The following is a 26,582-nucleotide window of genomic DNA, read 5'->3' as shown; positions in this document are numbered from 1 at the left end:
CAGCAGGTGCTCAAGGCAAGCGAGGATGCAGCTTCGGATATTACAGACATGCAGCAGGTGCTCAAGGCAAGCGAGGATGCAGCTTCTGATACTACAGACATGCAGCAGGTGCTCATGGCAAGTGAGGATGCAGCTTCTGATACTACAGACATGCAGCAGGTGCTCAAGGCAAGCGAGGATGCAGCTTCCGATACTACAGACATGCAGCAGGTGCTCAAGGCAAGCGAGGATGCAGCTTCCGATCAGACATGCAGCAGTTGCACAAGGCAAGCGAGGATGCAGATTCTGATACTACAGACATGCAGCAGGTGCTTAAGGCAAGCGAGGATGCAGCTTCGGATACTACAGACATGCAGCAGGTGCTCAAGGCAAGCGAAAATGCAGCTTTCGATACTACAGACTTGCAGCAGGTGATCAAGGCAAGCCAGGATGCAGCCTCTGTTACTACAGCCATGCAGCAGGTGCTCAAGGCAAGCAATGATGCAGCTTCCGGTACTACAGACATGCAGAAGGTGCTCAAGGCAAGCGAGGATGCATCTTCCGATACTACAGACATACAGCAGGTGCTCAAGGCAAGCGAGGATGCATCTTCCGATACTATAGACATGGAGCAGGTGCTCAAGGCAAGCGAGGATGCAGCTTCCGTTACTAAAGACATGCAGAAGGTGCTCAAGACAAGCGAGGATGCAGCTTCCGATACTACGGACATGCAGCAGGTGCTCAAGGCAAACGAGGATGCAGCTTCCGATACTACGGACATGCAGCAGGTGCTCAAGGCAAACGAGGATGCAGTTTCTGTTACTATGGACATGCAGCAGGTGATCAAGGGAAACGAGGATGCAGCCTCTGTTACTACAGACATGCAGCAGGTGCTCAAGGCAAGCGAGGATGCAGCTTCCGATACTACAGACATGCAGCAGGTGCTCAAGGCAAGCGAGGATGCAGCTTCCGTTACTACAAACAAGCAGAAGGTGCTCAAGGCAAGCAAGGATGAAGCTTCCGTTACTACAGACATGCAGCAGGTGCTCAAGGCAAGCGAGTATGCAGCTTCCGATACTACAGACATGCAGCAGGTGCTCAAGGCAAGCGAGGATGCAGCTACCATTACTACAGACATGCAGCAGGTGCTCAAGGCAAGCGAGGATGCAGCTTCTGATACTACAGACATGCAGCAGGTGATCAAGGCAAGCAGAGATGCAGCTTCTGATACTATAGACATGCAGCAGGTGCTCAAGGCAAGCGAGGATACAGCTTCTGATACTACAGACATGCAGCAGGTGCTCAAGGCAAGCGAGGATGCAGCTTCTGATACTACAGACATGCAGAAGGTGCTCAAGGCAAGCAAGGATGCAGCTTCCGATACTACAGACATGCAGCAGGTGCTCAAGGCAAACGAGGATGCAGCTTCCGTTACTAAGGACATGCAGCAGGTGATCAAGGGAAGCGAGGATGCAGCCTCTGTTACTACAGACATGCAGCAGGTGCTCAAGGCAAGCGAGGATGCAGCTTCCGATACTACAGACATGCAGAAGGTGCTCAAGGCAAGCAAGGATGCAGCTTCCGTTACTACAGACATGCAGAAGGTGCTCAAGGCAAGCGAGTATGCAGCTTCCGATACTACAGACATGCATCAGGAGCTCAAGGCAAGCGAGGATGCAGCTTCTGATACTACAGACATGCAGCAGGTGCTCAAGGCAAGCGAGGATGCAGCTACCGTTACTACAGACATGCAGCAGGTGCTCAAGGCAAGCGAGGATGCAGCTTCTGATACTATAGACATGCAGCAGGTGCTCAAGGCAAGCGAGGATACAGCTTCTGATACTACAGACATGCAGCAGGTGCTCAAGGCAAGCGAGGATGCAGCTTCTGATACTACAGACATGCAGCAGGTGCTCAAGGTAAGCCAGGATGCAGCTTCTGATACTACAGACATGCAGCAGGTGCTCAAGGCAAGCCAGGATGCAGCTTACGATACTACAGACATGCAGCAGGTGCTCAAGGCAAGCCAGGATGCAGCTTCCATTACTACAGACATGCAGCAGGTGCTCAAGGCAAGCGAGGATGCAGCTTCTGATACTACAGACATGCAGCAGGTGTTCAAGGCAAGCGAGGATGCAGCTTCTGATAATACAGACATGCAGCAGGTGCTCAAGGCAAGCGAGGATGCAGCTTCTGTTACTACAGACATGCAGCAGGTGCTCAAGGCAAGCGAGGATGCAGCTTCCGATACTACAGACATGCAGCAGGTGCTCAAGGCAAGCGAGGAAGCAGCTTCTGATACTACAGACATGCAGCAGGTGCTCAGGGGAGGCAAGGATGCAGCTTCCATTACTACAGACATTCAGAAGGTGCTCAAGGCAAGCCAGGATGCAGCTACCATTACCACAGACATGCAGCAGGTGCTCAAGGCAAGCGAGGATGCAGCTTCTGTTACTACAGACATGCAGGAGGTGCTCAAGGCAAGCGAGGATGCAGCTTCCGATACTACAGACATGCAGCAGGTGCTCAAGGCAAACGAGGATGCAGCTTCTGATACTACAGACATGCATCAGGTGCTCAAGGCATGCGAGGATGCAGCTTCTGTTACTACAGACATGCAGCAGGTGCTCAAGGCAAGCGAGGATGCAGCTTCCGATACTACAGACATGCAGCAGTTGCTCAAGGCAAGCGAGGATGCAGCTTCTGTTACTACAGATATGCAGAAGGTGCTCAAGGCAAACGAGGATGCAGCTTCTGATACTACAGACATGCAGCAGGTGCTCAAGGCAAGCGAGGATGCAGCTTCTGATACTACAGACATACAGCAGGTGCTCAAGGCAAGCGAGGATGCAGCTTCCGATACTACAGACATGCAGCAGTTGCTCAAGGCAAGCGAGGATACAGCTTCTGATACTACAGACATGCAGCAGGTGCTCAAGGCAAGCGAGGATGCAGCTTCTGATACTACAGACATGCAGCAGGTGCTCAAGGCAAGCGAGGATGCAGCTTCGGATATTACAGACATGCAGCAGGTGCTCAAGGAAAGCGAGGATGCAGCTTCTGATACTACAGACATGCAGAAGATGCTCAAGGCAAGCAAGGATGCAGCTTCCGATACTACAGACATGCAGCAGGTGCTCAAGGCAAACGAGGATGCAGCTTCCGTTACTACGGACATGCAGCAGGTGATCAAGGGAAGCGAGGATGCAGCCTCTGTTACTACAGACATGCAGCAGGTGCTCAAGGCAAGCGAGGATGCAGCTTCCGATACTACAGACATGCAGAAGGTGCTCAAGGCAAGCAAGGATGCAGCTTCCGTTACTACAGACATGCAGAAGGTGCTCAAGGCAAGCGAGTATGCAGCTTCCGATACTACAGACATGCATCAGGAGCTCAAGGCAAGCGAGGATGCAGCTTCTGATACTACAGACATGCAGCAGGTGCTCAAGGCAAGCGAGGATGCAGCTACCGTTACTACAGACATGCAGCAGGTGCTCAAGGCAAGCGAGGATGCAGCTTCTGATACTATAGACATGCAGCAGGTGCTCAAGGCAAGCGAGGATACAGCTTCTGATACTACAGACATGCAGCAGGTGCTCAAGGCAAGCGAGGATGCAGCTTCTGATACTACAGACATGCAGCAGGTGCTCAAGGTAAGCCAGGATGCAGCTTCTGATACTACAGACATGCAGCAGGTGCTCAAGGCAAGCCAGGATGCAGCTTCCGATACTACAGACATGCAGCAGGTGCTCAAGACAAGCCAGGATGCAGCTTCCATTACTACAGACATGCAGCAGGTGCTCAAGGCAAGCGAGGATGCAGCTTCTGATACTACAGACATGCAGCAGGTGCTCAAGGCAAGCGAGGATGCAGCTTCTGATAATACAGACATGCAGCAGGTGCTCAAGGCAAGCGAGGATGCAGCTTCTGTTACTACAGACATGCAGCAGGTGCTCAAGGCAAGCAAGGATGCAGCTTCCGATACTACAGACATGCAGCAGGTGCTCAAGGCAAGCGAGGAAGCAGCTTCTGATACTACAGACATGCAGCAGGTGCTCAGGGGAGGCAAGGATGCAGCTTCCATTACTACAGACATTCAGAAGGTGCTCAAGGCAAGCCAGGATGCAGCTACCATTACCACAGACATGCAGCAGGTGCTCAAGGCAAGCGAGGATGCAGCTTCTGTTACTACAGACATGCAGGAGGTGCTCAAGGCAAGCGAGGATGCATCTTCCGATACTACAGACATGCAGCAGGTGCTCAAGACAAGCGAGGATGCAGCTTCTGATACTACAGACATGCATCAGGTGCTCAAGGATTGCGAGGATGCAGCTTCTGTTACTACAGACATGCAGCAGGTGCTCAAGGCAAGCGAGGATGCAGCTTCCGATACTACAGACATGCAGCAGTTGCTCAAGGCAAGCGAGGATGCAGCTTCTGTTACTACAGATATGCAGAAGGTGCTCAAGGCAAACGAGGATGCAGCTTCTGATACTACAGACATGCAGCAGGTGCTCAAGGCAAGCGAGGATGCAGCTTCTGATACTACAGACATACAGCAGGTGCTCAAGGCAAGCGAGGATGCAGCTTCCGATACTACAGACATGCAGCAGTTGCTCAAGGCAAGCGAGGATGCAGCTTCCATTACTGCAGACATACAGCAGGTGCTCAAGGCAAGCAAGGATGCAGCTTCTAATACTACAGACATGCAGCAGGTGCTCAAGGCAAGCGAGGATGCAGCTTCGGATATTACAGACATGCAGCAGGTGCTCAAGGCAAGCGAGGATGCAGCTTCTGATACTACAGACATGCAGAAGGTGCTCAAGGCAAGCAAGGATGCAGCTTCCGATACTACAGACATGCAGCAGGTGCTCAAGGCAAGCAAGGATGCAGTTTCCGTTACTACAGACATGCAGCAGGTGCTCAAGGCACGTGCTGTTACTACAGACATGCAGCAGGTGCTCAAGGCAAGCGAGGATGCAGCTTCTGATACTACAGACATGCATCAGGTGCTCAAGGCATGCGAGGATGCAGCTTCTGTTACTACAGACATGCAGCAGGTGCTCAAGGCAAGCGAGGATGCAGCTTCCGATACTACAGACATGCAGCAGTTGCTCAAGGCAAGCGAGGATGCAGCTTCTGTTACTACAGATAAGAAGAAGGTGCTCAAGGCAAACTAGGATGCAGCTTCTGATACTACAAACATGCGGCAGGTGCTCAAGGAAGGCGAGGATGCAGCTTCTGATACTACAGACATACAGCAGGTGCTCAAGGCAAGCGAGGATGCAGCTACCGTTACTACAGACATGCAGCAGGTGATCAAGGCAAGCGAGGATGCAGCTACCGTTACTACAGACATGCAGCAGGTGCTCAAGGCAAGCGAGGATGCAGGTTCCGATACTACAGACATGCAGCAGGTGCTCAAGACAAGTGAGGATGCAGCTTCTGTTACTACAGACATGCAGAAGGTGCTCAAGGCACGTGCTGTTACTACAGACATGCAGCAGGTGCTCAAGGCAAGCGAGAATGCAGCTTCTGATACTACAGACATGCAGCAGGTGCTTAAGGCAAGCAAGGATGCAGCTTCTGATACTACAGACATGCAGCAGGTGCTCAAGGCAAGCGAGGATGCAGATTCTGTTACTACAGACATGCAGAAGGTGCTCAAGGCAAGTGAGGATGCAGCTTCTGATACTACAGACATGCAGCAGGTGCTCAAGGCAAGCGAGGATGCAGTTTCTGATACTACAGACATGCAGCAGGTGCTCAAGGCAAGCGAGGATGCAGCTGCCATTACTAAGGACATGCAGCAGGTTCTCAAGGCAAGCGAGGATGCAGCTACCGTTTCTACAGACATGCAGCAGGTGCTCGAGGCAAGCGAGGATGCAGCTTCCATTACTACAGACATACAGCAGGTGCTCAAGGCAAGCGAGGATGCAGCTTCTAATACTACAGACATGCAGCAGGTGCTCAAGGCAAGCGAGGATGCAGCTTCGGATATTACAGACATGCAGCAGGTGCTCAAGGCAAGCGAGGATGCAGCTTCTGATACTACAGACATGCAGCAGGTGCTCATGGCAAGTGAGGATGCAGCTTCTGATACTACAGACATGCAGCAGGTGCTCAAGGCAAGCGAGGATGCAGCTTCCGATACTACAGACATGCAGCAGGTGCTCAAGGCAAGCGAGGATGCAGCTTCCGATCAGACATGCAGCAGTTGCACAAGGCAAGCGAGGATGCAGATTCTGATACTACAGACATGCAGCAGGTGCTCAAGGCAAGCGAGGATGCAGCTTCGGATACTACAGACATGCAGCAGGTGCTCAAGGCAAGCGAAAATGCAGCTTTCGATACTACAGACTTGCAGCAGGTGATCAAGGCAAGCCAGGATGCAGCCTCTGTTACTACAGCCATGCAGCAGGTGCTCAAGGCAAACGACGATGCAGCCTCTGTTACTACAGACATGCAGCAGGTGCTCAAGGCAAGCGAGGATACAGCTTCTGATACTACAGACATGCAGCAGGTACTCAAGGCAAGCAATGATGCAGCTTCCGGTACTACAGACATGCAGAAGGTGCTCAAGGCAAGCGAGGATGCATCTTCCGATACTACAGACATACAGCAGGTGCTCAAGGCAAGCGAGGATGCATCTTCCGATACTATAGACATGGAGCAGGTGCTCAAGGCAAGCGAGGATGCAGCTTCCGTTACTAAAGACATGCAGAAGGTGCTCAAGACAAGCGAGGATGCAGCTTCCGATACTACGGACATGCAGCAGGTGCTCAAGGCAAACGAGGATGCAGCTTCCGATACTACGGACATGCAGCAGGTGATCAAGGGAAGCGAGGATGCAGCCTCTGTTACTACAGACATGCAGCAGGTGCTCAAGGCAAGCGAGGATGCAGCTTCCGATACTACAGACATGCAGAAGGTGCTCAAGGCAAGCAAGGATGCAGCTTCCGTTACTACAGACATGCAGAAGGTGCTCAAGGCAAGCGAGTATGCAGCTTCCGATACTACAGACATGCATCAGGAGCTCAAGGCAAGCGAGGATGCAGCTTCTGATACTACAGACATGCAGCAGGTGCTCAAGGCAAGCGAGGATGCAGCTACCGTTACTACAGACATGCAGCAGGTGCTCAAGGCAAGCGAGGATGCAGCTTCTGATACTATAGACATGCAGCAGGTGCTCAAGGCAAGCGAGGATACAGCTTCTGATACTACAGACATGCAGCAGGTGCTCAAGGCAAGCGAGGATGCAGCTTCTGATACTACAGACATGCAGCAGGTGCTCAAGGTAAGCCAGGATGCAGCTTCTGATACTACAGACATGCAGCAGGTGCTCAAGGCAAGCCAGGATGCAGCTTACGATACTACAGACATGCAGCAGGTGCTCAAGGCAAGCCAGGATGCAGCTTCCATTACTACAGACATGCAGCAGGTGCTCAAGGCAAGCGAGGATGCAGCTTCTGATACTACAGACATGCAGCAGGTGTTCAAGGCAAGCGAGGATGCAGCTTCTGATAATACAGACATGCAGCAGGTGCTCAAGGCAAGCGAGGATGCAGCTTCTGTTACTACAGACATGCAGCAGGTGCTCAAGGCAAGCGAGGATGCAGCTTCCGATACTACAGACATGCAGCAGGTGCTCAAGGCAAGCGAGGAAGCAGCTTCTGATACTACAGACATGCAGCAGGTGCTCAGGGGAGGCAAGGATGCAGCTTCCATTACTACAGACATTCAGAAGGTGCTCAAGGCAAGCCAGGATGCAGCTACCATTACCACAGACATGCAGCAGGTGCTCAAGGCAAGCGAGGATGCAGCTTCTGTTACTACAGACATGCAGGAGGTGCTCAAGGCAAGCGAGGATGCAGCTTCCGATACTACAGACATGCAGCAGGTGCTCAAGGCAAACGAGGATGCAGCTTCTGATACTACAGACATGCATCAGGTGCTCAAGGCATGTGAGGATGCAGCTTCTGTTACTACAGACATGCAGCAGGTGCTCAAGGCAAGCGAGGATGCAGCTTCCGATACTACAGACATGCAGCAGTTGCTCAAGGCAAGCGAGGATGCAGCTTCTGTTACTACAGATATGCAGAAGGTGCTCAAGGCAAACGAGGATGCAGCTTCTGATACTACAGACATGCAGCAGGTGCTCAAGGCAAGCGAGGATGCAGCTTCTGATACTACAGACATACAGCAGGTGCTCAAGGCAAGCGAGGATGCAGCTTCCGATACTACAGACATGCAGCAGTTGCTCAAGGCAAGCGAGGATACAGCTTCTGATACTACAGACATGCAGCAGGTGCTCAAGGCAAGCGAGGATGCAGCTTCTGATACTACAGACATGCAGCAGGTGCTCAAGGCAAGCGAGGATGCAGCTTCGGATATTACAGACATGCAGCAGGTGCTCAAGGAAAGCGAGGATGCAGCTTCTGATACTACAGACATGCAGAAGATGCTCAAGGCAAGCAAGGATGCAGCTTCCGATACTACAGACATGCAGCAGGTGCTCAAGGCAAACGAGGATGCAGCTTCCGTTACTACGGACATGCAGCAGGTGATCAAGGGAAGCGAGGATGCAGCCTCTGTTACTACAGACATGCAGCAGGTGCTCAAGGCAAGCGAGGATGCAGCTTCCGATACTACAGACATGCAGAAGGTGCTCAAGGCAAGCAAGGATGCAGCTTCCGTTACTACAGACATGCAGAAGGTGCTCAAGGCAAGCGAGTATGCAGCTTCCGATACTACAGACATGCATCAGGAGCTCAAGGCAAGCGAGGATGCAGCTTCTGATACTACAGACATGCAGCAGGTGCTCAAGGCAAGCGAGGATGCAGCTACCGTTACTACAGACATGCAGCAGGTGCTCAAGGCAAGCGAGGATGCAGCTTCTGATACTATAGACATGCAGCAGGTGCTCAAGGCAAGCGAGGATACAGCTTCTGATACTACAGACATGCAGCAGGTGCTCAAGGCAAGCGAGGATGCAGCTTCTGATACTACAGACATGCAGCAGGTGCTCAAGGTAAGCCAGGATGCAGCTTCTGATACTACAGACATGCAGCAGGTGCTCAAGGCAAGCCAGGATGCAGCTTCCGATACTACAGACATGCAGCAGGTGCTCAAGACAAGCCAGGATGCAGCTTCCATTACTACAGACATGCAGCAGGTGCTCAAGGCAAGCGAGGATGCAGCTTCTGATACTACAGACATGCAGCAGGTGCTCAAGGCAAGCGAGGATGCAGCTTCTGATAATACAGACATGCAGCAGGTGCTCAAGGCAAGCGAGGATGCAGCTTCTGTTACTACAGACATGCAGCAGGTGCTCAAGGCAAGCAAGGATGCAGCTTCCGATACTACAGACATGCAGCAGGTGCTCAAGGCAAGCGAGGAAGCAGCTTCTGATACTACAGACATGCAGCAGGTGCTCAGGGGAGGCAAGGATGCAGCTTCCATTACTACAGACATTCAGAAGGTGCTCAAGGCAAGCCAGGATGCAGCTACCATTACCACAGACATGCAGCAGGTGCTCAAGGCAAGCGAGGATGCAGCTTCTGTTACTACAGACATGCAGGAGGTGCTCAAGGCAAGCGAGGATGCATCTTCCGATACTACAGACATGCAGCAGGTGCTCAAGACAAGCGAGGATGCAGCTTCTGATACTACAGACATGCATCAGGTGCTCAAGGATTGCGAGGATGCAGCTTCTGTTACTACAGACATGCAGCAGGTGCTCAAGGCAAGCGAGGATGCAGCTTCCGATACTACAGACATGCAGCAGTTGCTCAAGGCAAGCGAGGATGCAGCTTCTGTTACTACAGATATGCAGAAGGTGCTCAAGGCAAACGAGGATGCAGCTTCTGATACTACAGACATGCAGCAGGTGCTCAAGGCAAGCGAGGATGCAGCTTCTGATACTACAGACATACAGCAGGTGCTCAAGGCAAGCGAGGATGCAGCTTCCGATACTACAGACATGCAGCAGTTGCTCAAGGCAAGCGAGGATGCAGCTTCCATTACTGCAGACATACAGCAGGTGCTCAAGGCAAGCGAGGATGCAGCTTCTAATACTACAGACATGCAGCAGGTGCTCAAGGCAAGCGAGGATGCAGCTTCGGATATTACAGACATGCAGCAGGTGCTCAAGGCAAGCGAGGATGCAGCTTCTGATACTACAGACATGCAGAAGGTGCTCAAGGCAAGCAAGGATGCAGCTTCCGATACTACAGACATGCAGCAGGTGCTCAAGGCAAGCAAGGATGCAGTTTCCGTTACTACAGACATGCAGCAGGTGCTCAAGGCACGTGCTGTTACTACAGACATGCAGCAGGTGCTCAAGGCAAGCGAGGATGCAGCTTCTGATACTACAGACATGCATCAGGTGCTCAAGGCATGCGAGGATGCAGCTTCTGTTACTACAGACATGCAGCAGGTGCTCAAGGCAAGCGAGGATGCAGCTTCCGATACTACAGACATGCAGCAGTTGCTCAAGGCAAGCGAGGATGCAGCTTCTGTTACTACAGATAAGAAGAAGGTGCTCAAGGCAAACTAGGATGCAGCTTCTGATACTACAAACATGCGGCAGGTGCTCAAGGAAGGCGAGGATGCAGCTTCTGATACTACAGACATACAGCAGGTGCTCAAGGCAAGCGAGGATGCAGCTACCGTTACTACAGACATGCAGCAGGTGATCAAGGCAAGCGAGGATGCAGCTACCGTTACTACAGACATGCAGCAGGTGCTCAAGGCAAGCGAGGATGCAGGTTCCGATACTACAGACATGCAGCAGGTGCTCAAGACAAGTGAGGATGCAGCTTCTGTACTACAGACATGCAGAAGGTGCTCAAGGCACGTGCTGTTACTACAGACATGCAGCAGGTGCTCAAGGCAAGCGAGAATGCAGCTTCTGATACTACAGACATGCAGCAGGTGCTTAAGGCAAGCAAGGATGCAGCTTCTGATACTACAGACATGCAGCAGGTGCTCAAGGCAAGCGAGGATGCAGATTCTGTTACTAAAGACATGCAGAAGGTGCTCAAGGCAAGTGAGGATGCAGCTTCTGATACTACAGACATGCAGCAGGTGCTCAAGGCAAGCGAGGATGCAGTTTCTGATACTACAGACATGCAGCAGGTGCTCAAGGCAAGCGAGGATGCAGCTGCCATTACTAAGGACATGCAGCAGGTTCTCAAGGCAAGCGAGGATGCAGCTACCGTTTCTACAGACATGCAGCAGGTGCTCGAGGCAAGCGAGGATGCAGCTTCCATTACTACAGACATACAGCAGGTGCTCAAGGCAAGCGAGGATGCAGCTTCTAATACTACAGACATGCAGCAGGTGCTCAAGGCAAGCGAGGATGCAGCTTCGGATATTACAGACATGCAGCAGGTGCTCAAGGCAAGCGAGGATGCAGCTTCTGATACTACAGACATGCAGCAGGTGCTCATGGCAAGTGAGGATGCAGCTTCTGATACTACAGACATGCAGCAGGTGCTCAAGGCAAGCGAGGATGCAGCTTCCGATACTACAGACATGCAGCAGGTGCTCAAGGCAAGCGAGGATGCAGCTTCCGATCAGACATGCAGCAGTTGCACAAGGCAAGCGAGGATGCAGATTCTGATACTACAGACATGCAGCAGGTGCTCAAGGCAAGCGAGGATGCAGCTTCGGATACTACAGACATGCAGCAGGTGCTCAAGGCAAGCGAAAATGCAGCTTTCGATACTACAGACTTGCAGCAGGTGATCAAGGCAAGCCAGGATGCAGCCTCTGTTACTACAGCCATGCAGCAGGTGCTCAAGGCAAACGACGATGCAGCCTCTGTTACTACAGACATGCAGCAGGTGCTCAAGGCAAGCGAGGATACAGCTTCTGATACTACAGACATGCAGCAGGTACTCAAGGCAAGCAATGATGCAGCTTCCGGTACTACAGACATGCAGAAGGTGCTCAAGGCAAGCGAGGATGCATCTTCCGATACTACAGACATACAGCAGGTGCTCAAGGCAAGCGAGGATGCATCTTCCGATACTATAGACATGGAGCAGGTGCTCAAGGCAAGCGAGGATGCAGCTTCCGTTACTAAAGACATGCAGAAGGTGCTCAAGACAAGCGAGGATGCAGCTTCCGATACTACGGACATGCAGCAGGTGCTCAAGGCAAACGAGGATGCAGCTTCCGATACTACGGACATGCAGCAGGTGCTCAAGGCAAACGAGGATGCAGTTTCTGTTACTATGGACATGCAGCAGGTGATCAAGGGAAACGAGGATGCAGCCTCTGTTACTACAGACATGCAGCAGGTGCTCAAGGCAAGCGAGGATGCAGCTTCCGATACTACAGACATGCAGCAGGTGCTCAAGGCAAGCGAGGATGCAGCTTCCGTTACTACAAACAAGCAGAAGGTGCTCAAGGCAAGCAAGGATGAAGCTTCCGTTACTACAGACATGCAGCAGGTGCTCAAGGCAAGCGAGTATGCAGCTTCCGATACTACAGACATGCAGCAGGTGCTCAAGGCAAGCGAGGATGCAGCTACCATTACTACAGACATGCAGCAGGTGCTCAAGGCAAGCGAGGATGCAGCTTCTGATACTACAGACATGCAGCAGGTGATCAAGGCAAGCAGAGATGCAGCTTCTGATACTATAGACATGCAGCAGGTGCTCAAGGCAAGCGAGGATACAGCTTCTGATACTACAGACATGCAGCAGGTGCTCAAGGCAAGCGAGGATGCAGCTTCTGATACTACAGACATGCAGAAGGTGCTCAAGGCAAGCAAGGATGCAGCTTCCGATACTACAGACATGCAGCAGGTGCTCAAGGCAAACGAGGATGCAGCTTCCGTTACTAAGGACATGCAGCAGGTGATCAAGGGAAGCGAGGATGCAGCCTCTGTTACTACAGACATGCAGCAGGTGCTCAAGGCAAGCGAGGATGCAGCTTCCGATACTACAGACATGCAGAAGGTGCTCAAGGCAAGCAAGGATGCAGCTTCCGTTACTACAGACATGCAGAAGGTGCTCAAGGCAAGCGAGTATGCAGCTTCCGATACTACAGACATGCATCAGGAGCTCAAGGCAAGCGAGGATGCAGCTTCTGATACTACAGACATGCAGCAGGTGCTCAAGGCAAGCGAGGATGCAGCTACCGTTACTACAGACATGCAGCAGGTGCTCAAGGCAAGCGAGGATGCAGCTTCTGATACTATAGACATGCAGCAGGTGCTCAAGGCAAGCGAGGATACAGCTTCTGATACTACAGACATGCAGCAGGTGCTCAAGGCAAGCGAGGATGCAGCTTCTGATACTACAGACATGCAGCAGGTGCTCAAGGTAAGCCAGGATGCAGCTTCTGATACTACAGACATGCAGCAGGTGCTCAAGGCAAGCCAGGATGCAGCTTACGATACTACAGACATGCAGCAGGTGCTCAAGGCAAGCCAGGATGCAGCTTCCATTACTACAGACATGCAGCAGGTGCTCAAGGCAAGCGAGGATGCAGCTTCTGATACTACAGACATGCAGCAGGTGTTCAAGGCAAGCGAGGATGCAGCTTCTGATAATACAGACATGCAGCAGGTGCTCAAGGCAAGCGAGGATGCAGCTTCTGTTACTACAGACATGCAGCAGGTGCTCAAGGCAAGCGAGGATGCAGCTTCCGATACTACAGACATGCAGCAGGTGCTCAAGGCAAGCGAGGAAGCAGCTTCTGATACTACAGACATGCAGCAGGTGCTCAGGGGAGGCAAGGATGCAGCTTCCATTACTACAGACATTCAGAAGGTGCTCAAGGCAAGCCAGGATGCAGCTACCATTACCACAGACATGCAGCAGGTGCTCAAGGCAAGCGAGGATGCAGCTTCTGTTACTACAGACATGCAGGAGGTGCTCAAGGCAAGCGAGGATGCAGCTTCCGATACTACAGACATGCAGCAGGTGCTCAAGGCAAACGAGGATGCAGCTTCTGATACTACAGACATGCATCAGGTGCTCAAGGCATGCGAGGATGCAGCTTCTGTTACTACAGACATGCAGCAGGTGCTCAAGGCAAGCGAGGATGCAGCTTCCGATACTACAGACATGCAGCAGTTGCTCAAGGCAAGCGAGGATGCAGCTTCTGTTACTACAGATATGCAGAAGGTGCTCAAGGCAAACGAGGATGCAGCTTCTGATACTACAGACATGCAGCAGGTGCTCAAGGCAAGCGAGGATGCAGCTTCTGATACTACAGACATACAGCAGGTGCTCAAGGCAAGCGAGGATGCAGCTTCCGATACTACAGACATGCAGCAGTTGCTCAAGGCAAGCGAGGATACAGCTTCTGATACTACAGACATGCAGCAGGTGCTCAAGGCAAGCGAGGATGCAGCTTCTGATACTACAGACATGCAGCAGGTGCTCAAGGCAAGCGAGGATGCAGCTTCGGATATTACAGACATGCAGCAGGTGCTCAAGGCAAGCGAGGATGCAGCTTCTGATACTACAGACATGCAGAAGATGCTCAAGGCAAGCAAGGATGCAGCTTCCGATACTACAGACATGCAGCAGGTGCTCAAGGCAAACGAGGATGCAGCTTCCGTTACTACGGACATGCAGCAGGTGATCAAGGGAAGCGAGGATGCAGCCTCTGTTACTACAGACATGCAGCAGGTGCTCAAGGCAAGCGAGGATGCAGCTTCCGATACTACAGACATGCAGAAGGTGCTCAAGGCAAGCAAGGATGCAGCTTCCGTTACTACAGACATGCAGAAGGTGCTCAAGGCAAGCGAGTATGCAGCTTCCGATACTACAGACATGCATCAGGAGCTCAAGGCAAGCGAGGATGCAGCTTCTGATACTACAGACATGCAGCAGGTGCTCAAGGCAAGCGAGGATGCAGCTACCGTTACTACAGACATGCAGCAGGTGCTCAAGGCAAGCGAGGATGCAGCTTCTGATACTATAGACATGCAGCAGGTGCTCAAGGCAAGCGAGGATACAGCTTCTGATACTACAGACATGCAGCAGGTGCTCAAGGCAAGCGAGGATGCAGCTTCTGATACTACAGACATGCAGCAGGTGCTCAAGGTAAGCCAGGATGCAGCTTCTGATACTACAGACATGCAGCAGGTGCTCAAGGCAAGCCAGGATGCAGCTTCCGATACTACAGACATGCAGCAGGTGCTCAAGACAAGCCAGGATGCAGCTTCCATTACTACAGACATGCAGCAGGTGCTCAAGGCAAGCGAGGATGCAGCTTCTGATACTACAGACATGCAGCAGGTGCTCAAGGCAAGCGAGGATGCTGCTTCTGATAATACAGACATGCAGCAGGTGCTCAAGGCAAGCGAGGATGCAGCTTCTGTTACTACAGACATGCAGCAGGTGCTCAAGGCAAGCAAGGATGCAGCTTCCGATACTACAGACATGCAGCAGGTGCTCAAGGCAAGCGAGGAAACAGCTTCTGATACTACAGACATGCAGCAGGTGCTCAGGGGAGGCAAGGATGCAGCTTCCATTACTACAGACATTCAGAAGGTGCTCAAGGCAAGCCAGGATGCAGCTACCATTACCACAGACATGCAGCAGGTGCTCAAGGCAAGCGAGGATGCAGCTTCTGTTACTACAGACATGCAGGAGGTGCTCAAGGCAAGCGAGGATGCAGCTTCTGATACTACAGACATGCAGCAGGTGCTCAAGGCAAGCGAGGATGCAGCTTCTGATACTACAGACATGCATCAGGTGCTCAAGGCATGCGAGGATGCAGCTTCTGTTACTACAGACATGCAGCAGGTGCTCAAGGCAAGCGAGGATGCAGCTTCCGATACTACAGACATGCAGCAGTTGCTCAAGGCAAGCGAGGATGCAGCTTCTGTTACTACAGATATGCAGAAGGTGCTCAAGGCAAACGAGGATGCAGCTTCTGATACTACAGACATGCAGCAGGTGCTCAAGGCAAGCGAGGATGCAGCTTCTGATACTACAGACATACAGCAGGTGCTCAAGGCAAGCGAGGATGCAGCTTCCGATAATACAGACATGCAGCAGTTGCTCAAGGCAAGCGAGGATGCAGCTTCCATTACTGCAGACATACAGCAGGTGCTCAAGGCAAGCGAGGATGCAGCTTCTAATACTACAGACATGCAGCAGGTGCTCAAGGCAAGCGAGGATGCAGCTTCGGATATTACAGACATGCAGCAGGTGCTCAAGGCAAGCGAGGATGCAGCTTCTGATACTACAGACATGCAGAAGATGCTCAAGGCAAGCAAGGATGCAGCTTCCGATACTACAGACATGCAGCAGGTGCTCAAGGCAAGCAAGGATGCAGTTTCCGTTACTACAGACATGCAGCAGGTGCTCAAGGCACGTGCTGTTACTACAGACATGCAGCAGGTGCTCGAGGCAAGCGAGGATGCAGCTTCCGTTACTACAGACATGCAGCAGGTGCTCAAGGCAAGCGAGGATGCAGCTTCTGTTACTGCAAACATGCAGCAGGTGCTCAAGGCAAGTGAGGATGCAGCTTCCGTTACTACAGACATGCAGAAGGTGCTCAAGGCAAGCGAGGATGCAGCTTCCGTTACTACAGACATGCAGCAGGTGCTCAAGGCAAGCGAGGATGCAGCTTCTGTTACTACAGACATGCAGCAGGTGCTCAAGGCAAGTGAGGATGCAGCTTCCGTTACTACAGACATGCAGAGGTGCTCAAGGCAAGCGAGGATGCAGCTTCAGTTACTACAGACATGCAGCAGGGGCTCAAGGCTAGTGAGGATGCAGCTTCTGATACTACAGACATGCAGCGGGTGCTCAAGGCAAGCACGATGCAGCTTCTGATACTACAGACATGCAGCAGGTGCTCAAGGCAAGCGAGGATGCAGCTTCTGATACTACAGACATGCAGCAGGTGCTCAAGCAAGCGAGGATGCAGCTTCTGGTACTACAGACATGCAGCAGGTGCTCAAGGCAAGCGAGGATGCAGCTTCTGATACTACAGACATGCAGCAGGTGCTCAAGGCAAGCAAGGATGCAGCTTCCGATACTACAGACATGCAGCAGGTGCTCAAGGCAAGCACGATGCAGCTTCTGATACTACAGACATGCAGCGGGTGCTCAAGGCAAGCACGATGCAGCTTCTGATACTACAGACATGCAGCAGGTGCTCAAGGCAAGCGAGGATGCAGCTTCTGATACTACAGACATGCAGCAGATGCTCAAGGCAAGCAAGGATGCAGCTTCCGATACTACAGACATGCAGCAGGTGCTCAAGGCAAGCGAGGATGCAGCTTCCGTTACTACAGACATGCAGAAGGTGCTCAAGGCAAGCAAGGATGCAGCTTCCAATACTACAGACATGCAGCAGGTGCTCAAGGCAAGCGAGGATGCAGTTTTCATTACTACAGACATGCAGCAGTTGCTCAAGGCACGCGCTGTTATTACAGACATGCAGCAGGTGCTCAAGGCAAGCGAGGATGCAGCTTCCGTTACTACAGACATGCAGCAGGTGCTCAAGGCAAGCGAGGATGCAGCTTCTGTTACTACAGACATGCAGCAGGTGCTCAAGGCAAGTGAGGATTCAGCTTCCGTTACTACAGACATGCAGAAGGTGCTCAAGGCAAGCGCGGATGCAGCTTCCGTTACTACAGACATGCAGCAGGTGCTCAAGGCAAGCGAGGATGCAGCTTCTGTTACTACAGACATGCAGCAGGTGCTCAAGGCAAGTGAGAATGCAGCTTCCGTTACTACAGACATGCAGAGGTGCTCAAGGCAAACAAGGATGCAGCTTCTGATACTACAGACATGCAGCAGGGGCTCAAGGCTAGTGAGGATGCAGCTTCTGATACTACAGACATGCAGCGGGTGCTCAAGGCAACCACGATGCAGCTTCTGATACTACAGACATGCAGCAGGTGCTCAAGGCAAGCGAGGATGCAGCTTCTGATACTACAGACATGCAGCAGGTGCTCAAGGCAAGCGAGGATGCAGCTTCTGATACTACAGACATGCAGCAGGTGCTCAAGGCAAGCGAGGATGCAGCTTCTGGTACTACAGACATGCAGCAGGTGCTCAAGGCAAGCGAGGATACAGCTTCCGATACTACAGACATGCAGCAGGTGCTCAAGGCAACGTTTGTGAAAGATATTCCGCTTGGTAAAGTGGCAGGAACAGTTTCAGGCTGGCTTTTGATGGATTACAATGTGTGGCCCCCAAGACCCCAAGAAAGCAGGTGGGGAGTTCAAAGCTATTCATCAATTCACTTTCCTGTAACATAGGCTTCATCCGAATCGTCAGGGAGGCTAGTCATGAAGAAGGGGCTGGGGCCCTTGTTGAGCAAAGCAGATATCAGGTCTGCATTGTGGTTCCTGATACTCACCACTGACCTTTGCATTGGAAGGCAATCGCTTCAGGGTTTGTAAGGTTATGAAATGGTAAGAAGTATGCATTGATACTCAACCAATTGCCTACACAGTGCTCTCCCGGCCTCGTTTGCTGTCCTCGGTGAACGCATTGTGGCCATGCCTGGGTTCTCCAGTCTACAGAGAGAGAAGGAAGTGGCAGGTGGTAGAGGCTTAGCTGCAGAGGGGAAAGGACAGCCCTCGGGGTAGAGGGTAGAGGGTAAGGATAGACTTTATGAGATGTCAGTAGACTGAGTGCATAATAAGAACAGGACAGGCTCATGGAACCAGTCACAGTGCAAGGGCAAATGAAAGAAAGGTTCGAGAAGCACTCATGGGCCTAATTTTAGACGGGGACAGGGGTGTTTGTCCCCCCCAACTTTCATGGCACACCATTTTGTCCCCATTCATTTGGCTGGGGCACCTTTTCTTCACATGTCTTGTCCCCCCCAACATTTTCAGCAAAGTTACTCCACTGGAAGCAGTGAATTATCAAAACAAAAACAAATGCTTTTCATATTGTTGATAGCGTCCAGGTGGACCTATGCCATGTGCTACTTTTAACCCGTCCTGGCATTTTTGTCAAAAGTGCTTTTTTATGCTGGGAGTAGCCACATGCCTTTTAGAGAACAACTGAACTGCAAGTCCCAGAATGCAAATGGTGTGGGTTAAAAAGTAAGACATGTCTCAATGTTGGCCACTTTTCAGCTTTATCCCTTGTCTGCAGAATTGGATAGTTTGCCACTGTGGAAGTACCAACACATGTAGAACACTAGCACTAAAGCTGAAAGAGGGAAGCTACATGCATACCGTGATCACACACGTGTCCCCAGGCGCTATAGACCCCAAGGAGAAGTGCCGATGATGAGCACTTCACAAGCACTTGCCTCTCTTGTTTTTAAATTGCTGTGTCTGTCCTTAACGAAACTCTTCATATTTTATTTATAATGTATTAATTAATTTATTTTTCATTTAGAGTGCATATTTGGTTTACAATTGACAATGTACAAACTATATAATATATATATATATATATATATATATATTATATATATATATATATATATATATATATATATATATATATATATATATATATATATATATATATATATATATATATATATATTACACTGCCCGCAGTAGCACATGCAAATGGCATTTCTTTGACTGCCATTGGCAATGCTATTTTCTTTTACACTGTGCAAGAAATGTTGACCAGAATTCGGTAAAAAATGTAAGGAGGAGAAGAAAACAGCAACTCATATAAAGAGAAAAAATTAAAAAGGTTCTTTGCAAGCACATTAAAAAAACAACAAAACAACACTGTTTTCAGAGTCACCACTAAAGACCAAATCCCAGTCATTTCAGGATTACACATGTCACTTCCGGACCTCCTCAGGATGGCAGCCATGGCAATGGGACTGTGAAGTCTAAGGCATTTCTCTATAAGGTTTCAGGTTGTTGTGTGTAATTGTAAAGACTGGTAGGGGGTGTCTGTACTTCCGCTCTCTATATGGTAGAGGCGAGGCACAGAGGACCCCAGCCAAGATTCTCTATTTGGTAGCAATGGGCGAGCAGTCAAGGCCTAGCTTCTCAGGAGGTGATGCGGGCTGGTTCTTAAGTACAGTGTAGTCCCCAAACCCCCACAAAGGAATGTCCACACATTGTATTACTGAAAAACAGTCTTTATATAATTAATATTCAAAGGTATGTACACAATCACAATAATGCACTTTGTACTCGGAAGTCAACAATGATAAATATATACAATTCTAAAGTGGTACCACCAATGTTATCGAATCTCATTAAAGTGCATCAACAATATGGTTAAAATGTCACACAGATCAATAACGAGGAAACCAGCAATAGAGATAGGCAGGAACGTAAGATGGTTGAAACGGAAGTCTTATTTCCTCCTATTAAGGTTTTACCCCCCCAATGTACCTGGTGGAGTAGAGTTCTCCGAAGATTCGTCGACCGATCCTTCTTGAGTGACTCCCTGTAAAGCAGGAGCCATGGATCGTCGAGAGGTGTCGAGGAACACACCGTTCGGTGTCGGGGAATCGACGGCCATTCTTGAGTGCCCTCCCTTTAAGGCAGGAGTCACAGGTCATCGAATGTCCGACAGCGAACAGGTTGAACTACCCCCATGAAGCGGCAGCTTCGTTCCTAGCGGTGCTCGTCGACGACAGAGCGTTGGCGTCCTGCAAGGAAGAGGCGTGCGAGGCACCTCGGTGATGATAGTTCTGGACCGCAAAGAGATGATGAAGAACTGCGGCCCAGCAAAGGCGTCGGGTCGTCGGCATCTCTGTGGTCCTCAGGTGGCGGGAAACCCACCGGTGGATGCTCCTCGGCGCGTCGACAGTCGGGCCTTCTCCAGCGGGATAAAGTGGGCGACGATGCAGACAAGAGCGTCCGATGATCAAATGAAGTTCTTAGGCAAACAGGAGCATGGCGGCTCCGCTCGGCGCGGCGTTCCTCGACAGTGGCAGACAACAGTCCGAGTGCTTCTCTTTGAGATTCCGTGGCAGTCCTCGTCTCGGGTCGGCAGCCTGTCGAAGGTCTGTCTAACAGGGAGCTTTGGCAAAGATCAGCTGTGCACGATGGTCCTCCGTAGCTCGGGAAGAGGGCGCCTTACCAGGTCCTCTCTGGGTCAGTCCTTGGAGACAAAGCAACTTTCAGATTGTGAAGGAGAGCAACAGCACTTCTTCTCGTCCAGCGGGGCTTCAAGGTCAAGCTTCAGTTACTCCAGTTACTCGTTGTAGTGGACTTCAGCTTCTGAACACGATTCCTAGCAGTGGGAGGTGCCCAGATATACTGTTGATCTCCCATTCATTCCGCTGGGTCACACACAAGCATCCAATCACGACTAAGGGCATTCATGCAGGCAGGCAGCCAATCAGGCACACAAGGTATTCAGGCCATTCACTTCTCTCCAGACACTCACAACAAGTTATGTGTATTGGGACAAGTACCGAGCCATTCAACACTCCAAACTGCATTCCTACCGGTATCGGGCAGGGCTGTCTCAGTCATTGTGTCAACCACCAGATACTAGACATCCACAACACAGAATGCATATTCGTCACACACTCTATTCACCCGGGTCCCACCCACAGGAGGTACCCACAACATACATAACCGGGAAGGCTCCAGCTAGTCTGGCCGGGCCTTCACAACAACACCATATATGGCATTTCCACCCAATAGCCAGTCAGGGGGAAGGGACAGAGTCAGGGCTTCCCAGGACTTTGGGTAAACAAGGTAATAGGTAATAGAAAGCAAGAGGCCAAAGGGGCCATCTTCTTTTCCATCAGGAATCAACTGATCCCAATGGCAGGGCCGGGGTATCCCCAAAATGGAGGATACTTCGCGCACCTGTCAAATTCAGCATGGAGCTGCCACCAGCCCATACCTTGCTCTGCGGGCCACCCACAGGTGCCCAAAAACATACACTAGGGGCACAGGGTTCTACCCCCACCAATGGGTGCCATAAGGGTATCCCACGGGTCCGTTCACCAAACCAAAAGAGAGAGAGCTACACCACCAGGAGTCCTACATGACCTCCTGCACGGAAAACACGACAGAATACACGATAAAAAGCAGTAAAGGACATGGATACGGAGGCCCTGTCACTCCGATGCATTTCCAGCATCACAGTAATCAAAAAATGTGGCAGAAGGTATATTTGTATAGAGAAATGCAGAAGTCTACGTTTGAAGTGTGCAAGGTAAGGGACGGGCATCCTGTTTGTATGCATGCACTGTATGTACTTGTTTTACGTTGCTAAGATAAATTCAGTGTTGCTTTTGTGCGATATTTTTACGAATTTTGTAGGAAATGGGTTAGTGCGGCAAAACATTCTGTGAAGTGTGCACAGTAAGTGACAGGCATCCTGTTTTCATGCATGCAATGTGTGCACTTGGTTTAAGTTGCTAAGATACATTCAGTGCTGCTTTTGTGCAATATTTTTACGATTATGTAGAAGATGGGTTAGTGCAGAAGAAATGTTGTAGCATTGTCGGAAGGAAAGAAGAGAGTTCTTGATGGATATTACTTCTGTTCAAGAGGTGCTTCTTCTGATGCATTGCTTTCCTTCCCAGTATTTCCTGGTACAGATAAACATATCTGTTAGGTGTATATGAAGCAATACATATTAACTCTCCTACTTTTCAGACTGTGCTGCTTACCAATGGTGTTACTATCATTACTCATTGTGTAAAGAGAGAAATTCTCTTCCAGCCATATTAGGGTGCTTTGCATTGCTGCGTACAAAAAAAAGCTGTGCAATTATAGGAGAATGTTTTGTGTACTTACCACATTGTAGTTACGTGTTGTTCTCAATACTTTGCAGTCCTTACTCTGCCATTTCCTTCCTCATTTCCATATAAAGCAGAAGTGCAGTGATATTGTTGGACGCAGACGTCACTTTGCCTGTTGGTGCATTCTATTATGGTGCACACTCTATGCTTTTGCTCTGTTTCTTTCACAAGTACAGACTTTCCAGACCTACTCCAATTTTCCTTGCAATGCACATACATGGGCACTTTGTACATGTGCCTTCTCCTTGCTTGATGCTATCACTATGTAAGAGAACCCCTGCCTTTTTCATCAATTTGCATGCTAGCCGCTATCTGCAAAGAGACACACAGTCTGCGGTTAGTGTTCCCATCGGCATGCAGAAATCCATTTGGTAGGCTGTATGGTACATCTATACAAACTAAGGGTATCCTGGTAAAAACCTATGAAATTCAGTGAAAAAACGTTGTTAAAGGGACGTTATGGTTAAGTTGTGCTACTAAAAACATATCAAATTCTGTGAAAAAATTTTGTTAAAGGGACGTTATGGTTCAGTTGCCCTAAGAAAAACCTATCAAATTTCGTGCAAAACGTTTTTTAAAGGGACATTGCAGTTACTCTGTAGTAATACCAACCGATCATATTATGGTTACACGTAAAACTGAAAAACCCCAGAAATTGGCTAGTTATGGTAAGCTAAGCAACCATAACTCGTGCCACCACTATACACTGCTCAAACTAACACCCAGGACATGAATGATGACATCACAAATGGTTGCTTCAGGCCCCTGCTCCGGCAGCATTGCCTCCAGATTATGATTGCCAGAGTGATGGTGTAAATCCCCATTCATGTAGTCCCTTAGGACTCTATGAGGGGATTTGCCATCATTATCAGCAGCGGCAATGTCGGTACTGTGTATCCACTATTGAAGGGTGGTATAGAATGCACAGGTGAGCAGCGTAAGCCACAGATACACAAATATGGAGCCGCAGGGCCTTCGTGTTGAGACTGTGCTTAAAAGGAAGAATGGAACAGGCTACTCTGGCATGATGGACAAGCGCGATGCCCCCACTGACCCGTGGGGAGGGCTGATAGCAAAATACGATAATCAGGCAGCAAGGCCTGGACCAAACAATGGCCAGAACTCTTACTAAGCCAGGTTTTGGTAACAACACAAGATCAGGCTTCTGCTCGTGCAGCGGTTCATGGAAAGAAAGAGTATGGGCCCTTGATGATCGTACGTTCAATGAAAAACATTTCACGTGGCCAGGCACCGCCTGTGGAGATACAGAGGTGAAAGGAGCCGGGGGGTCAGGTGTGCAAGCCATGGGGCCAACTAGTAGTGGGGGGAGCCAGATGAATCAAGACATCATGCGAAAAGCCCCCCTGCTTACACGAGGAATCTGCAGGCACAGATGGGCCAGACTTTGGCTTGACTTAGTGCAGAGGAGCGTTTTGCGCTGCGCACGTCCACTGCGCTGCTGGGAGGGTCCTCCACTAAATAGACACATACTGTGAGCCTGAGCCAATTGGGTGTGCTCGCATAGTAGACAGTGAGATAAGATTCGCAGTGCGCGTGGGTAAGAAAAGAAAGACCTGTGAAGTCAGGCAATGCCGTGCACAAGCCACCAGACACCCCAATGAGGCCACGCAACCTTAGCCGCAGTAACACAGCATACAAGGAAAGGTAATACATGTAAATTAAATCACACATCAATTGTAAATAAATTAATTATAATGTAAGCTGCAGGCTAGTGGATAGGAAAACCAGATGCCCAGTGAAACACCCAGGCTCTGTGTAGAAAGCGCAGTCTTTAAAAGGAAAATAAGTCAAAATAAAAGTAAAATAAACCAAACAAGAAGAAACAGACCAGAGAGGGAGCTTAAAACAGCCCTAGCTCACCAGGATGGCGGCGATACGCCGACTACAGGATATAAGCCTCCCGACATGCCATTCGGCTGTGAGCGCGTGGTAGACAGTGAGGTAAGACTTGAAGTGCATGCTGGTCACTTCCAGGAGATTACTGGAGGCAAATAAATAATCTAGTAAATATCCACACGGTTTCATTGGCTGAACGGCCAAGCAACATAAAATGACCCCATTCAGCAAAATAATGTACCCACAAACTGTCTTCCATAGTATGTCTCTTTTGTAACATTTTAGGCACTGGTAAACCCCCACACTCAGGCCCACATATACATTCAGATGCCCAATTTGAAGGACATTTAAAGTTAAAACCATCCACCGAGCTACCACACAAGCCACAGACACACCTCACAAACTCAACACCACCTCTAACAATCTCCAACACAAAGATCTCCCCAAAAAAACAACTAAACCCTTATGAAACTCCAAAACAACCAAGCACATACCCAACCCAGGCAACACACAGCCTCCAGACACCATCTCCACCATCAAAGGGGCACTTATCAATGCACGATCCCTCGGAGCACATGCCATAGAAATTCACAACCTCATAGTGGATAAACAACTTGACATCCTGGTAGTCATCGAAACATGGCTACACCATACTACAGGCCCACTTCTAGCTATTGCTATTCCCCCAGGATACAGCATCCTTAGGACAGATAGGGCCAGCACGCAAGGAGGAGGGGTCACCCTAATAGCCAAAATCACATTGCAAATCAGAACCTGCCCAATAGAACAAAGACAGGGGTATCAACTCCTACTAGTTAAATTCACCTTCAATTCCAAAACCACCACCAACTTCGTGGTAGTGTATAGATCACCGAACAAAAATATCCACACCAACTTAGATATCCCTCTACTACTTACACCCATCATAAAACCTAACAGGAAATGCATCATTCTCGGAGACATGAACATAGGCTTCAACGATCCCCCAGATCCCTATGCATCAGCCCCCCACACAGCTATGCAAGACATGAATTTCGAGCAGTTGATCAATGAACCCACCCACACCAAAGGGAGGGGACCTCACTCAAAACTCACAACTCACCATTGACTCCATCAACCCCGTAGACTGGTCAGACCATTTTGTTATCAGTTTTACACTGAAAAACAACATCACAGATCACACCATCTCCAAAAAACCTGATACTTTCGAATCCAGAAACATCAAAAAGCTCTCAGTAGACAACCTCTCCCCTGCACTGTGTGCACCCCTAGCTAATACTACCCCAGACACTAACAACCCGGCCTACCTAGCAGAATGCTATTAACAAAGCCTCACACACACTATCGACCTACAAGCCCCCATCACTATCAAATCCAGGAAGACAGACAAACGTTCCTGCTTCTGGTTCAATGAGGAAGTAGTTGCCCTGAGACGTACAAAAAGATCACTGGAGCGCCTCCACAGAAAAATTAACACCCCAGAATCAGCGAACGCCTTTGAAGAAGCCAACAAAAACTACAAATCAGCTATAGTCACCCAAAAAGCCAATGCTTTCAACCTTCGCATCACCAATGCTAACTCCAAAAGCAAAGAACTATTCTCCATCCTCAGAGAGCTAGAGAATCCCTGTCAAGTCATAGCAACCACTAACACCATCAAGGCGTGGTGCATCCCCATACAAGATGCCCTAGCATCTACAATCCTACCGCTACAGAAGAGAATGGATAGCAAGAAATCACTTATAGTGGGAAAAACCCTACCCACCATATCAGTGATCCCATCGAACACCACACCTGGCCCTCCCTTTCACTTCACACTGGCCTCACATAAAGAAGTGCTAGACACTATAGCCAAACTCAAAGCCTCCAACTGCAAAGAAGACCAATTCCCCTCCCACGAGTCCAACTCTGCGCCCCTACCCTATCACCTATCATTACCGAATTTGTTAACGCCTCCTTCAACACCAATACAGTCCCCACCAGCATTATAAAAGCTTGGGTGACCCCCCTTCTTAAAAAAACAATGCTAGATCCCACAAACTATCGAC

General features: G+C 50.1%; 1 protein-coding gene across 1 annotated transcript; it reads left to right on the top strand.

The window, feature by feature from the left end:
• Positions 1–10,815: 10,815 nt before the first annotated feature.
• On the top strand, positions 10,816–18,336 carry LOC138493111 (ankyrin repeat domain-containing protein 36A-like). Its single transcript, XM_069620322.1, has 8 exons — positions 10,816–11,318; positions 11,465–13,112; positions 13,665–14,225; positions 14,430–14,846; positions 14,991–15,959; positions 16,164–16,669; positions 17,055–17,677; positions 18,230–18,336. Exons 1-8 carry the CDS (start codon positions 10,816–10,818, stop codon positions 18,334–18,336), a joined length of 5,334 nt encoding a protein of 1,777 aa, XP_069476423.1.
• Positions 18,337–26,582: the final 8,246 nt, after the last annotated feature.

This window comes from Ambystoma mexicanum, chromosome 10 (genome assembly GCF_040938575.1).
Source record: "Ambystoma mexicanum isolate Mex_15411 chromosome 10, UKY_AmexF1_1, whole genome shotgun sequence".
In the NCBI taxonomy this organism is placed as follows: Eukaryota; Metazoa; Chordata; class Amphibia; order Caudata; family Ambystomatidae; genus Ambystoma; species Ambystoma mexicanum.
This window is presented reverse-complemented; position numbering and strand designations above follow the sequence as displayed.

What these genes read in the sequence shown, in the direction of transcription:
- LOC138493111 (XM_069620322.1), top strand. Translation starts at nt 10,816, where the DNA reads ATGCAGAAGGTGCTCAAGGCACGTGCTGTTACTACAGACATGCAGCAG. An exon ending in GACATGCAGAGGTGCTCAAG is followed by an intron (nt 16,670 to 17,054) that starts GCAAGCGAGGAT and finishes CTGATACTACAG; the next exon opens with ACATGCAGCGGGTGCTCAAG. An exon ending in GCAGCAGGTGCTCAAGGCAA is followed by an intron (nt 17,678 to 18,229) that starts GTGAGAATGCAG and finishes CCTGTAACATAG; the next exon opens with GCTTCATCCGAATCGTCAGG.